Here is a 15307-nt window from a genome sequence, read left to right on the forward strand (position 1 = left end):
CGTGGGCACAGCTGCGCGGCGGACCGGCTGGCCAGCGGGCGGATGCAGCTCGCGGCGCCCTCCTGGCGGGCCGGCACCATGGTGCCCTGCACCACCCAGCCTGGCCGTAGGGCCGGCCCTGACGATGCGCCATGGGTTCCCCAAGGAATTCTGGGAACTGTGTATCATGAAGGGAGAGATCAGAGAGCTAGGACTCCCAGAATAACCCAGGAAAAGCAACTGGCTGCTCAAAGCGGTATCACGGTGCTTTAAATGTATTAATGTGGCCTTAGCGTCATGTAGCAAAAACAAGATATTTCTTGCGGAACCTTGAAGACTAAAAAACTTACTATGGCATAACCTTTCAGGAAGTTCCCTTTCTTCCCCATGCGACACACTGTCACAGCACTCTTTTTCTCATTGTTTGCATTGCTTTTAGGAAACTTTCTCATAACTGTTTTCCTCTTTGTGCCTGCCCCCCTACCCCCCCCCAAAAACCCCCTCAAATTCACCCTATTTTTCAGTTTCCTAATACATCACAGAGGCCCGTTCCCAGACAGCCACTGAATGCAAACTGGAGGGGCCCGATTCCCGAGCATACGCCCCCACAGGCTGCTTTTGCTGCAAGGCCACAAGATTTCCGTTGTTCTGGGACATCTGGAGTTACAACATCCAGAGGGGGAGTTGCTTGGATTTAACCCTGTGAATGTGGCCTCCATCAGGGAATAATAGGTTGCCAGGGATACGGATGTTTTACTGAGTGAACAAAAAGTGCAGCGAAGAAAGAGATCAAGCATAATGCGCCATCACCACCACCTATGATTAAAGAGCACCTCCGAGGATAATAGGAAGCCTCTTCCCAGTTCACACTCCCGAAAGAGAGAGGAAAAACCAAAGGCTACTTTAGACTCAAAAGATAAAGTAATTATCCCAGCAATGTGATGGGGGGGGCATCCCAACAGATGAGAGCTTACTTTCAAGTTACACAATACTTTTTTCAGGCATAAGCATGGGGAGGGGGAGATACAGGGTTGCATCCAATTGAAATTAACCGACATTATTAACTTAGGCCCATTAATTTCAGTGGGCCTACTTTTGAGTATAACTTAACTGAATACAACCGAATTTCTGCGTGTGACATAAATTGGATACACTACACTTTTAAAACACTCTCTTTTCCTCAGAGAATTCTGGGCACCTTGGAGATTGAGTGTAATTCAGAAACTCACTGCCAGAATCTTGAGCAACTATAATCCTAATTAAAGAAGTCACTTCTTCAAGTTTTTGGTCTGTGGTATCACTGGCCTTGTTAAGACCTTGACCCACCCGCAAACCGCAACTCTTCACAAGAATCTTGCAAACTCTTGTCTTCTTGAACAGGAAGGGAAACCAAATTGAGTAGGGTTAAACATAATCTCTGAAACATGAGCCATCTCTACACACACAGACACACACACACAAAAACACACCTCTCACCCCCTTTAGGAAGCAACACTGGTGTGGGTCACAGCCTACAATCAAGCACTTCTACTGGAAACAGGGTCTGATAGTGTGGAATGGGGGATGGGAATCATTTCACAAGTTAATTAGTGACAAAAAAGGCAAATCAATCTCAAAGAAGCTGAAGGGTAACACGTTTTATTAATGTCTGCTAATAAAAAGCATTGCTATTCAGCATCCTTAAGACAGATCTGCCTTTTTTTGCCATTTTCACTGGATGCTTCCTGTTTTCATGCATGTGGGTGCAAGTATTTTTTAGGAACAATAAATGCACAGTGATTGCAAATACAATACTAGGCAAACTTGTAAGTTTTGCCAAACACTAATAAACTTGCTAAATTGGATCACTTTCTAAAGCATCAAAAGTGTTTCCAATAACAGCTGGAAAATTGCCAACGCAACGTAGCCTAATCAAATTAGACTAATCTGCACAGGACCATTTTCCAATTCATAATTTTCCATTAAACCCACAGGTTTGCTGTAGAATTAAGCCTAACCCTAAACCGTTGCCCATTAACCTGGGAAAGGGTTGTAGCTCAGCAGTGGAACACCTGCTCTGAATGCAGAAGGTCCCTGGTTCAATTCCCAGCATCGCCAGATAGGGCTGGGAGAAGCCGCAGCCTGGAATGCCAGAGAGCTGCTAACAATCATTCTACGCCCCATGATCAGAGTGAACAATACTAAACTAGAGAAACCAAAGTCAGCATAAAGCAGCTTCCTATGTTGCCAGGATGCCTGCTTTGCAAATGCCACAAGGGTCTCCCTGAAGTGAAAACAAGCTAGCTTGGTACTCATACCCAATGTATTGTTGCATGCCACCCCAATCTCAGTAGTGGGTGATTTCAGGTGCCTACCCAGAGTTCAGTTTCCTGTGGCGTATTTAGGACAGGCATAGGGCAAACTCGGCCCTCCAGATGTTTTGAGACTATCAATTCCCATCATCCCTGACCACTGGTCCTGTTAGCTAGGGATGATGGGAACTGTAGTCCCAAAACATCTGGAAGGCAGTTTGCCTATGCCTGATTTAGGATACAGTATATGGTTTATTTTACACACATAAACAACCTAAGCCTATGCTAAAGGTGCTCAGGGCATTAGCACCCCAAGGTGGTCTTGCTTCTCCCATAGCCACAGCGTTGGATTCAAGCAGAAATCAAGCATTTCTCTCAGGCTTCAGCCTGCCTCCTGCTTCCAGCTTCACCTCTGGCTTCTGTATTTCTAACTACCAGCCAGTTGAAGTGTGGGGGGGGGGGGACAACGACACCCATTTCGTATCTGGCACAGAGCCACTTCCTTTGTTACCTTAATGACTCATACTTAGGGAGTCATTACAAAGAAGCTGGCCTGGCTATTCCAACAAATTAATCCTTGCTTAGATTTTAACCCTTGCTGGATCCTGGGATTAGAAGGGACTCAGGCATACCTGTACAGCCTATCTTCCCTCCAAATTCACAATACCTTACCTGCATTCAGACTGAATTCTTCTGTGCTCCCCTGGAGTTCAGCAAGACCAGCACTGGAACTGGGAGTTTGGTTAGCTAGTCTTTTCTTTTCACTGCTGTTTTTGATCTTGCTTTTGCACTTCATTAAAACCTTAAAAGCGGCATCTTAAAGGCTTAACATATTTATTGTGGCACAAGCTTTCACGGACTAGAGTCCATCAGATGCAAATTCCCTTTGAAAATTGCATTTTCTCTCTATTCACTGTAGTGTTGAAGCTGGCTTTTAAACTCTGACCTACAGTATTTGAAACTGTCAGCATGCCTGGTGATTAATTGTTGATTCTTAAAAAAAATATTTATTGTGAGCCGCTGTGGGCATGGTCTGCTAAAGATAATTAAACCTCAAAAAGATGGAAACTACCCAGGTGCCTAGGAAAATATGCCTGGAAAGCAATGAATTATTTGTAGAGCAGCAGCCTACCGCATTTAAGGTGCACATGGACCAATACATCAAAATAGTCCTGATAAGAGTAGACAAACCTACTGAATATCACCAAACTGGCTATTACCATTTCATGTGTGAAGTGCCCACAAGACGGATGAAAATTCACAGAGCAATTAAAAACTCAGGTTTTGGGGTAGGGACAGTTTTGATGACCGAACAATTAAAAATTGAGGCAGGGCTACAGGGCACACAAGTTGAAAATCTGCCAGCCTGCAATCACGTTATTTGTGTACACACAGCAAGGGCTTTTTTGTATTCCTGTACTTGGGTTCATTGGCATAAGAGATAAGTTATGTAGAATGAGGCCATTCCTCTTCTCTTCATTAAACCAGATCCAGTTACTTGGGCTGCTTCTACATTAATTAGTAGCAATTGCTAGCTTGCAAACAGCAAGAATGAGGCCATCTGTGACTCACATCTCAAACAATGGGGAAGTCAGAGGAAGGTGGAAGACAAACACTAAGTCTTGTGACATTCCAGATCTCTTACATCTTTAACTGCATTAAATATCTGAAGAAGTGTGCATGCACACGAAAGCTCATGCCTATGACAAACTTAGCTGGTCTCCAAGATGCTACTGGAATGATTTTTTTATTTTTTGTTTCGACTACGTCAGACCAACACGGCTACCTACCTGAAACTTGCATTAAATATGTTCTTTACAGGCACTCTTCTGACCTATACTCTTCACAAGGTAAACGTCTGGTGTAGAGGAGAGATCGGGGTCAGTTTTGTAATGATTCAGAAAGTTCATTGGAGCACCAGACAGGATCCAAAACAAGAGAGTTTGGGATTAAGTAGAAGTAGTTCACAGAACAGGAAACACAAACTTTTCAGTTCAAAGGTTGCCAAAGCACTACCAGCAGGCTTGAATTGTTAAGGGAAGGACCTAAATCAGAGGTACCGTAGGTTTCAGCCCCATCACCTATTTTGAGGAAATCTGTGTAAAATATTTAGAGTGCATTTCCCTTAACACCTGAGGGAACATCTCCAAAGCTATGAGCTTCCCAGGATAGGCAATGTGGCTTTTCAGCAGCTGTGAATGCAGACACCTATGTCATCATTAAATCTCAATTTGAAACATTTCAGTAAATGTTTGTAAAAGTGATTCACCTGAATTACTGCACAACTGGCCAGGTGCCGGGGGTTATAGTGTATTAACATAACCTTCCTGCTGTGAAATCCCAGCTTAAATTTGATCTAATGTGTGAGGCTGCCCCAAATACAGTAGCAGTCTTCTCCAGTATAAAGGACTGGTGTTCTTTGTTAAATTGCAGCCCAATTAGACATAGTTAAACACACACACACACACACACTGTACCCATTAAAGCAAAATAGATTAGGGAGAAATGGTTGGGTTCTCCCCAGTATTTGAAATATGTTGCTTGAAAAGCCGTTCTCTTGCTATTCTTCCAAAAATGGTTTGAGCACAAGGGGAAGTAGATTACTCAAGGGAAAACCCAACATTTTTAGCAGAATACTCAGACTCGAGGGTTTATTGGTCATGTTGCCACTGCCTATGAAGACACACATCCTTTTTTTGCCATCAGTTTTTGTTTCGTTCTTTAAAAAAGCCTCATGCTTTTTAAGCGCTGCATTGCTCTCAGCCTCTTGCTTTCCAGCACCACCGATGAAGGAGCACGCTGCATGCAAAAGGCTTCTTTCTAATCCGCCCTGGTTGGCTGGAGCAGGCAGAAAGCTGTCTGGCTGTGAGAAATGAGAGTACTCAGTGATGTCACCAGGAAGGCAGAGCTCCTTGCTGACACAGAGCTCTGCCGTTGTTGACCCTCCTGTTTCCAAGTGAGTCGGGAGCCAACCAGAGCTCTCGTCCAGCCCAAGATGGCCTTTGAACTATCCACCAGCAACTTCCTGCTGTGCTTTTTTTTTAAAAAAAGTACACAGTGCAATGCAGTATGTCTGTTAGCTATGCGGCACAAAGGAACAGCCATTTTGTGACAAAGCAGACCTGCAGTAAAATGCTTAGCATTTTCTAATTTTGCTCCGACCCATCTAGCCCATTTATTCTCCCCCAAAATAAATGCTTCGTGCCTCACACCGCAAGAGATATTGATGCCTCCCCTCCCCCGCCAGTAATTCTCTCCCTCTTTCCCCTCCACCCTCATTGCTCATTGTCCCCAGCTAAAAATCCTCATTTTAAATACGAGTGGTGCTTCATAAAATGGCCGCCACTAGCTGAATGTGCTTCTTAACAGAAATCTGCATGATGCAGCTTACAGTTACTGCTTACAGCTTTAATGAGAAATTGCTCTGGAAATAAAGCCCCCAGCTTGCAGAGAGAGTGTTAGCGGGCATAACAAAAATGCTGTATTAACTCTTGTGTAGTCTAACTAGTTTATAGACTGTGGTGCATGAAGGCAAATACAAATGTTGCCATACCGAAGGATTTGCGATGTGAGCATGCATTTCGAATAGCACAAAAGACAAGTCTCAATTTGTAAGAAATCGTAACGTTATGCAGACTCCTCTCATGTGTTATTGAATACCCCAATCCTGTGAACTGTTTACCAGGACTCCATTGGGTACAGCGGAGCTTAATTCCAAGTAACAGCCCAATCCCAACTATGTTTACTTGGAAGCAAGTCTTGTTTAACTTATGCTTAGGGTCAGGTTGTGCAGCCTCATGGAACTTCTTGTGTACATAGGGGGTTCCCAAATGTATGTAGGATTTGTTGCAGGTGCTCCCATCTTAAATATGGTGTAGCTAAGGATCTTACAAGAGGTGCAATTCACCTGTGACCACCCAGAAACTGTTGGGACTCCCAACTCACCGCAGCCCCGGCAGCATGACCAAGGATCAAAGATGACAAAGTACAGAACAGCAACAGCTGGAGAGGCACTGGTGGCCCACCCCAATCAACAGCCTACTTGGGGGTGGCACCCTTGCCAGGAAGATTAATTTGCTATCTTCCTTCCCTAGCTTTCAGGCAGCAACAGGAAACATTTTCATTGCTGAAAAGTGCTTTTCATGAACACAAGACGCCCAACTGTGTCCAACAGAACTTCGTTCCGCATAACATGCATCAGACTGTGACTTAAAAACAGGTTTTAAGAGGGAGTGTGTTTCTCTATTCTTGTTAAAATATTGCATTGTGTTTTGATTTTCTGTTTTTACTGTAAACACTGCAGAACGTTTTTGACATGAAGTGGTATGGGAATTTAAAATGAATGGTTCATGAGCATAATGGGAATCATATGGTTCCATGACAAACCTTGTGCGAAGTTCTTAATAGTTTGGGCTTTGAATTAAATCTTTTTCCAAATGACTGGACGTGTTCCAAGCTGTTTATAACCTAAAACAAAGGTGGGCAACCTTTGGTCCTCCAGATGTTGGGACTAAAAATCCCTTTGGCCCAGTCAGTATGGCCCATTGTCAGGGATGATGGCAATTGTAGGCCAACAAGCATGTGTAAAACCACAGGTTCTCCACCCAACTTAAACCATAACAGGTTTTGTTGCAGAATAAGGTTCCACATACTTGCCCCAAACCACATGAGAATATTCACTGTTCACTCACAGCATTCACTTGTTAGGTTAAGAAGTGTGAAACATTATAATTATGAATAGGATTAAAGGTTATAAAACCAGAGAAACTATAGTAGGCAACCATTGTGCAATGACAAGCTGCATCAGAACATGGACTTGAAGCACACTTGAGTTGTATATTTTTTGGGAGTTTTATCCCATCCAATATAATGGCATATTGAAGAAGAAGAGAACAAGTGACCCTAAAGATCATGAGCCACATAGAATCCCTATTCCAAAACTGTGGAGCAAGTATTAAAAAGCAAAACTTCCTGCAAGAACAAAATGTGTTCTCAAAATATTTCCCAGTAGGAATTGTGTTCTCTGCACAATGTATTCTTGTAGACCAAAGCATAGGAAACACTTAGGGAAAAGAAATATTGAGCCAATTTTTGCAGGGTGTAAGGAGCATGGGACTAGTCCCACCTCTCTGTCTCATATACACATTTACCCACCCTTCAACCAGCACCCCAATCTTATCACCCAATCAAGAGAGGCCTTGATGTATACCATCTATGACACATTCCTTCACCCCAATCAGATACAGAAAGGAAGTTGTAAGTAGGATGTGTGTGTACAATTTCGAGGTGGCCTTCCTAAAAGTACTTTCCCCACAGATACACCTTCTAAATCCAGGAAATAAAAGTACTTTTCACAACATTGAGACAACCAACAGCTCAGAAAATGAACTCCAAGGAGGAATTGTTTACAGTAAATAGTGTTTTTCCATTGGTCCCTGTGAGAAAGTATTGCTAGTACCGGTAGTAAGTATCCTCCTTTGAAGAACTGCAAGGGGAGGGGGAAGAATAGGGATCTTTATTTCAATACAAAAGGTGTTAACATAATGCTTACCAGGAAAGCAAAAGTTCATGTGTGGAGGTTATGCAAATAATATACCCATGGGGAAGAAAAAGGGGGGGGATGTCAAAGGGGTGGTTAATCTAATTTTCTAATTCAATTCACATTTCACAGCTTTTTAAAGGTTTAGTTTGCTGCCTCTCATGATACTAAACCCCTTTGTTCAGTTTATCACATTTATTTATTACTAAAATGCAGTGGATTTCTATCAACGTGGTTTAACCGATTAACCAGCTAATTTCAAAAACAATGTTGTTACCAAGTCAGCAATTTGACTTTCACAACTGCATGTCTGAATTGTGAGTTTCATTGAGATGAAAATTATGCATTCCTAAAAAGAGATCCATGCTTTCTTGTACCTAGGTGTGGGAATCAAATGGCTTTTTCACCCCCATCAAAAATTGCAGCTGCCATCAGTTTTAATCTTCAATTAAATATATCCACATCCACTGCAATATTTTACATTGCTTAAACTTTGAATCTCTTAGTGCATAACATACTGTAGGAAAACACCCACAACCCCTAGGGTTTTTCTACCACATGGTATTAATTCAAATTCTAATAATCTATTGGATTAAAATCTAAACATCACAATATATCATTCATACACTTACAACAAGGCACAGGTTGGTACACAAATTATTTTCAGGATTATAAACACTCAAAAGCTGAAAATGGGATTTTAAGTAACAAAACAAGCTAGGGTCAGTAAATATGTCGCAGAAAATTATTATTAGAATTATCAGGGACACACAGCTAGAATTCCCCTGCTATAGTGTTAAGCAAAAAAGTGACATTCAAATCAAAAATATTTTTATTAGACTTGCCACCCCAACACCTGCAAAAATAAATACACAAAAATCCCAAACATTAAAATTTACTCAAAGTTAAAAAGAAAATAGACAAGATTCCAAGGTGTCCCACTTAGTTCATTTCTCTTTTAAATGGAAGAATCTACTGTACTATCAATGGGGAAATCTGGTTACAGTGTATCAAAATATATTAAAATACCTAAAACAGTATCAAAGTTCTGTAAAGCCAAATTGAATATGAAGCAAAGGGTGTCAACCACACACACACGTTCTGGTTTTTATTATAAAATGATTTCTTTCTCATTCATATAACTTTGTGTAGTTTCTTATTTACAATACTATCAGGCTTCTGTCTGGCCTTCAACTAAAGTTTAGACTTCACAAATTCTTCAAAGGAAAAAAAATCCCTTATATGTAAAATGGTGCAATGCAGCAGTGGCTATACAGGCAAGGTCATTTTTCACAGCACAAAACCCCTCAAAAACACGAAATTCAGAAGCTAAAACTTGCATAATATACAGGAAAAGGTTCCATCTGTAGAAAGGTGCTTTACCTTTTAACTATGGCATGGGGCCTTTCAATCACACCACAACTTCCAGAAATTGCAACCAAAAAAAAGAAAAAAAGAAAATCAGGGTGTGGCATATTAGCAAGCTCAAGGTCACTCCTTAAGAAAAAAAATCAAAAGCATTGAAATATATATTTTGTTTCTCTCCTGGTGGTAACCCAAGGGTGTCAAAAGGTAAACAATGAAATCAGGTTAATAAAAAATAATAAAGTTGAGAGATCATACCTCGAAGCATTGCTGTGGACTGAACCCTCCTCTCCTTGGCTTTTATCCGTATCTCTCATCATCTTTTTATTCTTAAATATTTAAGGGAAAGGTAGAGAGGTGGCTGTGTTTGCTTTGAAGTCCTGTGCCCAGGTATTTACTGTCAAAAGTTGAAAGAAAGGTAAGGTCCCAGTTTGTGCCTATGGCTTTCTATACCAAGAACAAAGTCCTGGCGCTGCAATGGTATTTGTTACAATAATGCAGAACGCTGATCAACACGGGAAAAACGGAGAATATTACACCTTTAAAAAAAAAATACGAGGGTACACAGCCCTGGGGAGCATCCTACAAACTTTCCTAAAGTAACCCTGGAAGCAAGTATTCTCGGTATTTTATTGCGTCATTCCAGGGTCGTTCAAACCGGTCGAGGGGGAAAAAAATCAAAAGTATTCAAAAAGGACAAAAAACCTTCAAAATGGTAATTAATAATCGCCCACCTACCTGATCCAGGCACCGGCGCCAGGTCCAACCCGATATTAGTTTCGGGTCGTGGGAAAACATTAGCTCCAAAATATTTCAGCGGCAACACGGAGAACGAGAGAAAAAAGCCGGATTTCTTTTGAAAAACAATAAAATAAGGCGTTTAATCCCAAACGATCTGCATTCGTTCAATCGCCAGAGGCGATAATTAGAGCCAAAAGATGGGGTAAAAAGGATCCGGAGAAAAAGCTCATTAAGAGAGCGCACCAAAATGGAGGTACGCCATGGCTTCCAAGCTAGGAAAAACAACGACCTGGGCTGCCTCCACGGCTGCTTCTTTCCAACAAGGCGAAGGGAGAGAGCCCCAAAAAGCTGCTTTTCTGCCCGAAAAACGCTCGATGCCCCCTAGGGCAGTCCCCGCGAGAGGCTAGGGGCCGTAGGAGCCCCCTGAGGTAGCCAAAAAGTTGGGCAAAGTTGCGCAAAAGTGGCGGAGGAGGGGGAAAAAAGCAGGGAGGCTCAATGCGCTCTCCAAGGCACAGCCGCCATCTAGAGCTTTCTTCCCAGCTCTGAGCTCTGCCTTTGATTGACACTCTCTACATTTACCCCACAACTCAGGTGATGTACCATAGACCCACCCCTTCATTTCCACCCAAAAAGAGAGGGGGAGCCTCCACCTCAAGGGTGCATACCCCCCACCACTGGCATCTTCATACCCAACTCCAATCTGTGGAGGGGGCAACTTAACCCCATCTGGTTCAGACACCCTTTCCAAGCCAAAAGAGATATTATTGGTTGCTTTTGTTGGAGAGGACTGCCTTAGATCACTGTCCTTGGGCTAAAATTACTTCCTCTTTGGACAGGAAGTTGTGGTGTAGCAAGCCATTTTGAAGGAATGGAAACAAGACTTGTATCCAGTGAGTTGGCACCAGTGGTTCACATGGGAAGGCTAATACCCCCAAAGGGTAATTTTTAAAGCAATTCTTCAAGTAGCTTATTTCTGATAGGCACTGAGACACAAATAGTCCGAAGCCATTAATCGTATAAAAGTAATTCCAATGGGCACAAAAAGAGTTATCTATTAGCCCTTTTGACTCAATAGCGCCACCCTAGTGGTTCTATTTGGAAAGGACAAAATTGTTGTGCTGGAATTCCAATTTGCTGGTTACCAAGACAATGTAAAATAATTCTAACATAGTCATGGTTTTATGACCCATTTCCTGAGCTCTTCATTTCAGCCACACTCCAATGACAAAAGCTTATGTTTCAATCACCAACTATTAACAAAACTATTTGGAACTCCTATGGAAAAGGTGACACAAGAGTTGCTTGTCCAGTGACCATCCCTTTCCTGATTGGGATATTGGGTATTTCTCATAACCCCAAACATTTGGAAAGCATGTTATACCATTGAAAAGTACCATGGATGGACAAATGTCTATCATCCAGTGACAGAGCAGAAGGTCCAAGCAAATGACAAGTTCCATCACTAGAACCAGTCTGTTGCCACTTTCCCACATTATTTCAGCCCAACAAAGATACACGAAATTTGAAGAATTTAGTTGAGAATTCTCTACAATGGAAGAAGGCTATTCTTGAAGGTAGGTTCCAAATCTTCAAACTGATGAACATCTTTGGGTCAAAGTTAGTGGCCACCTGAAATTCTGACTAGTACCTCAAGCAGAATTAAATATCCAAGGAATCACACTAGTCAGAATCTCAGTTGTCTTGCCTAAACCGAAACCACCACTAGGCAAGCCATAGAGAATACACATTAAGAATGGGTAATTGTGCAACTGCCATCTTTACAACATTAATATCAGAAACATGAACATCAAAGCCATCAATAAAAATCTTCAACAGCAATCTGGCAGTTTAGATCCAGTTTCCTCTTAATAATTATTCACAGCAGTATGTCAGAAAGAAAATGGACCTTCTAACCCCAAAATTATGTATCAAGTTACTAAGCTACCAGATCTGAGTTACTTGGTAGACATGAAGTGGCAATAGGTATTCAGTAATACAATAAAATGTATAAGGTTAACTTTAATGGTGTGCATAGGCAATTATTCAACCTGACTTCTTTATCTAGCTAGGGTTGGTTAACCAACATGGCAGAATCATAAACATTACAGATTTGTACAAACAGCAATTCATTTAAAATACTGCTAAGTATGATCAAGAAAATCAGACCCACATACCATACCATAAGGAAATAAAACTATAATTATTTAGAAAAAGAGTCAGTTTTTCAATATGTGTATATTATCCAACTCTAGAGCTGTCATAGGAGACTCTAGGTCATAGTGTGATGGTGAGATAACCACATATTTGTACAATTCTAAGATAGTTGCAACTGTTCTGAAAATGTATTGCTGACATCTACCATCATTTATCCTAGATTAGGCAGACATAAAACCCATAGGAGGATACAACCTTTTGCACCTAGCTAGAGAACACAGAATATAAAGCCCCAACTAAGAATAAGATCCTACTAAAAACAGACAGCAATCTGAAAAGTAACAAGTATTTGAAATATCATTTCACAAAATATTTAATTCTTTCGGTAATCAAACAGTTCTTGTCAACACAACCAGTGACAGGAAAGATCAATGCATTAAGAATCTTTAAGCCTGAAAGACGACAAACAAGATAAAAATGTAAAAAAAACCACTTTTATTTAAGCCATTTAAAAGTAGCACAGCACTTCTGCCAATAAGGGTGGGGGGGAATATGCATACATTCCTGGTTTGGAAATTCAGTCAGCCCATTCCATCCCCAGTGCCAAATAAGCTATATTGGAAGGGTCAGAAATCATTTGAATTTTAAAAAATCAATTTATCAGATGATCATTAGCCCAAATCTTCTCTGGTTTAGATTACACTGAAGTTCATCCTAAAGTGCCCCTCTTGGTTGGACATAATCCGCAATCATGCAATAGTTCATTCCTCAACCTCTCAATCTGTGGAACTGCCATCTTGATATGGAACTCGTTGTCTCCCTTTGAGATTCTTCCTTTGTCTGGACTCTTTATAAAAAAAATTAAAAGAAAAATTCTGTTGGAATACAGGTAATTTTATCCTTAAACTAAACACCAACATTGAATTATCATATCTGAACACATGTTAATGTATTTTCAAATAACAAAAAATGTGAAAATTAGTGGTGTCAGAGGAGCATTTAAAAGGTATTAAGAAAATTACCAAGCATTTTTCAGGATTGCTATAAGGACGTATGCAGAATTTTTTTACTTTAAACCACTAAAACAAGAAAGGAAATGTATTGGTTCTAGACAGTCTTTATGATCATGAGATTCACAACAAAAATACTATAGGGAATATACTTTTTTAAAAAAAATCTATGAAAGAAGAAACATTTTGTTTTGAATTCATAAAGTTTTGATCAATTTCATACAACTCTGTATGGGTACACATTTAATTCATAGGGTGTACAGCTGGTGAATACATCACTTCCCAAACTTTTAAGACTATGGGTTATGCCAGGCATCCCCAAACTGCGGCCCTCCAAATGTTTTGGCCTACAACTCCCATGATCCCTAGCTAACAGGACCAGTAGTCGGGGAAGATGGGAATTGTAGTCCAAAACATCTGGAGGGCCGAAGTTTGGGGATGCCTGGGTTATGCTATATGCCAGTCAGAAGAAAACTGAGTAGACCCATGGCTACCTTATTTTTATCCATTTCAATGTGCCTGCTCTGAGCTAGAACTAGCATGGGACACAGCCCTAAATATTATTTAATTTGTTGAATTTGTGTGCTACCCTTTATCTGAAGATCACAGAACAGTTCACAACATAAAAACACAAATTTAGAAAACAAAATACATAATATTCTCCCATGAACACATTTAAAAGGCCATAAAATGTTAATCAGCCAAAGGCCTGGTTATATGTAGTTCAGTTTAGTGAACTCCCACACCAATGGGCACTACACCTGGATGTTATATAGGCTGTAATAGATGCAACAAAATGAAGATTTCAAATAGCGTAAAACACAAGCAATACAGTACTACTAGGGGACCAAACAAGTTCTGCTGCCCTTACAGATTTAATAAGAACTGAAGAAGTCATGGGAAAGTGTGGGCAGAGAACATTACTAGAAAGTAGGACAGGCTAGATACTAATTTATCTCAGCTTGGTCTTTGGTTATATGACTGGCCCCAAGATCCAAATGTAAAATGGATTTGTTTCATTTTGATCCTTATAAACATAGAATAAACAGAACAGCAAAAATTTATAATCCTGCTACAAATTCCAAGGGGAGTAAGTTTTCTCTTCAAATTAATTCTCCTGATTTAAGCATGATTATTCACTAGGTTCAATTCTATATTGACACCCATGGGCAACCAGGTGTTCTGGCTGGTCTGGTTTTGTAGCCCTTCCACATTTGCCACCTCCTTATTGTGCAGTTCTTAACTGTACCCATCTGTTACACTGGGTGTGACTGTAGTCTCAAGGAACAGCATTTAATGAATGAGACAGCACCAATTATGCTGGAGAGCTCTTCAAGGTTTAAACTGCTTTGAAGTATGTGGGTTTTTTCACCATCAAGCAGTGTATAAATTTTATGAAATAAAATAAAAAAGGATAATTTTAAACTTGCAGCAGATTTGTCAATACAACAGAATGTTGTAATAACATTTTGGCTCTCGGGCAACACATTTTCTTGAAATTACAAATTCAATTTTGAAGAAAACCTCACATCTAAGCTAATTCATGAAATCATGTTGCCACTTCTCACAAAATCATTGTCCAAATATTATCAATGTACAAACAGTAAGATTCTCAATCTCAAGACCAGAGATTTCCTTACTTCAGGTTATAGCATAGAAACCCTACTGTAGCCAAATCTGAAACATGGAACTATTCAAAATTTAGTGAGCAAAAAGTCTAATAATAAAAGTGAGTAGTGAAGCTAGGACTCACGGAACACATGACTGGTTCTCCCAGATATAAAAAAAAACATTTCAAGTGTTTTTTCAGCCCCAGAAAAATTATATCTACCATTACCACATTGTTCTATAGATGCATCAGCATAGTAGAAGACCATAGCCAGACTTATGGTACATCAGTGCTGTCCAAACTTTTTTCAAAGAGGGCCAGATTTGATGAAGTGAAGGACTGTGGAGGCCAACCAAAGGGCCAACCAAAGTTGTTGAGCTTGTTTTAGGATGGAAGTTGTTGAGCTTTTTTTTAGGATTGAAGTTGTTGCCACGGGGGCCAGATTAGGCCACTGAAACGGACTTGGACATGCTTGGGGTACATCCACAAAAACTCAGGGCAGCACTTGTCTCAAAATAGGTTATAGGAAACCTATCTCCATTTCTAGACACTACTATCTGCTTTCTTCATTTAGTGATCCTATTCTCCAATATAGTCTACAATTGTGGCATACAGAGCA

The 15307-nt window shown here is 40.6% G+C and overlaps 1 protein-coding gene across 10 annotated transcripts in view; it reads right to left on the minus strand.

Annotated features, from left to right (window-relative positions):
• The window catches only part of CHD2 (chromodomain helicase DNA binding protein 2), an 87471-nt gene that overhangs the window by 57474 nt on the left and 14690 nt on the right, over positions 1 to 15307 (minus strand). For 8 of the 10 annotated variants that reach the window (XM_035132027.2, XM_035132029.2, XM_035132023.2 and 5 more), the window contains 2 exons: positions 9913 to 12916; positions 9433 to 9571 (listed from right to left, as the gene is read on the minus strand). In XM_035132027.2, coding sequence (XP_034987918.1) covers positions 9433 to 9494 — 62 coding nt within the window. In that variant the 5' untranslated portion in view covers positions 9495 to 9571; positions 9913 to 12916. Of the gene's footprint in view, positions 1 to 9432; positions 12917 to 15307 lie in introns of all 10 variants that reach the window. The other 2 variants (XM_035132030.2, XM_060282584.1) reach the window with 2 other exon arrangements.

This window comes from Zootoca vivipara, chromosome 14, assembly GCF_963506605.1.
Source record: "Zootoca vivipara chromosome 14, rZooViv1.1, whole genome shotgun sequence".
Taxonomy (NCBI): Eukaryota; Metazoa; Chordata; class Lepidosauria; order Squamata; family Lacertidae; genus Zootoca; species Zootoca vivipara.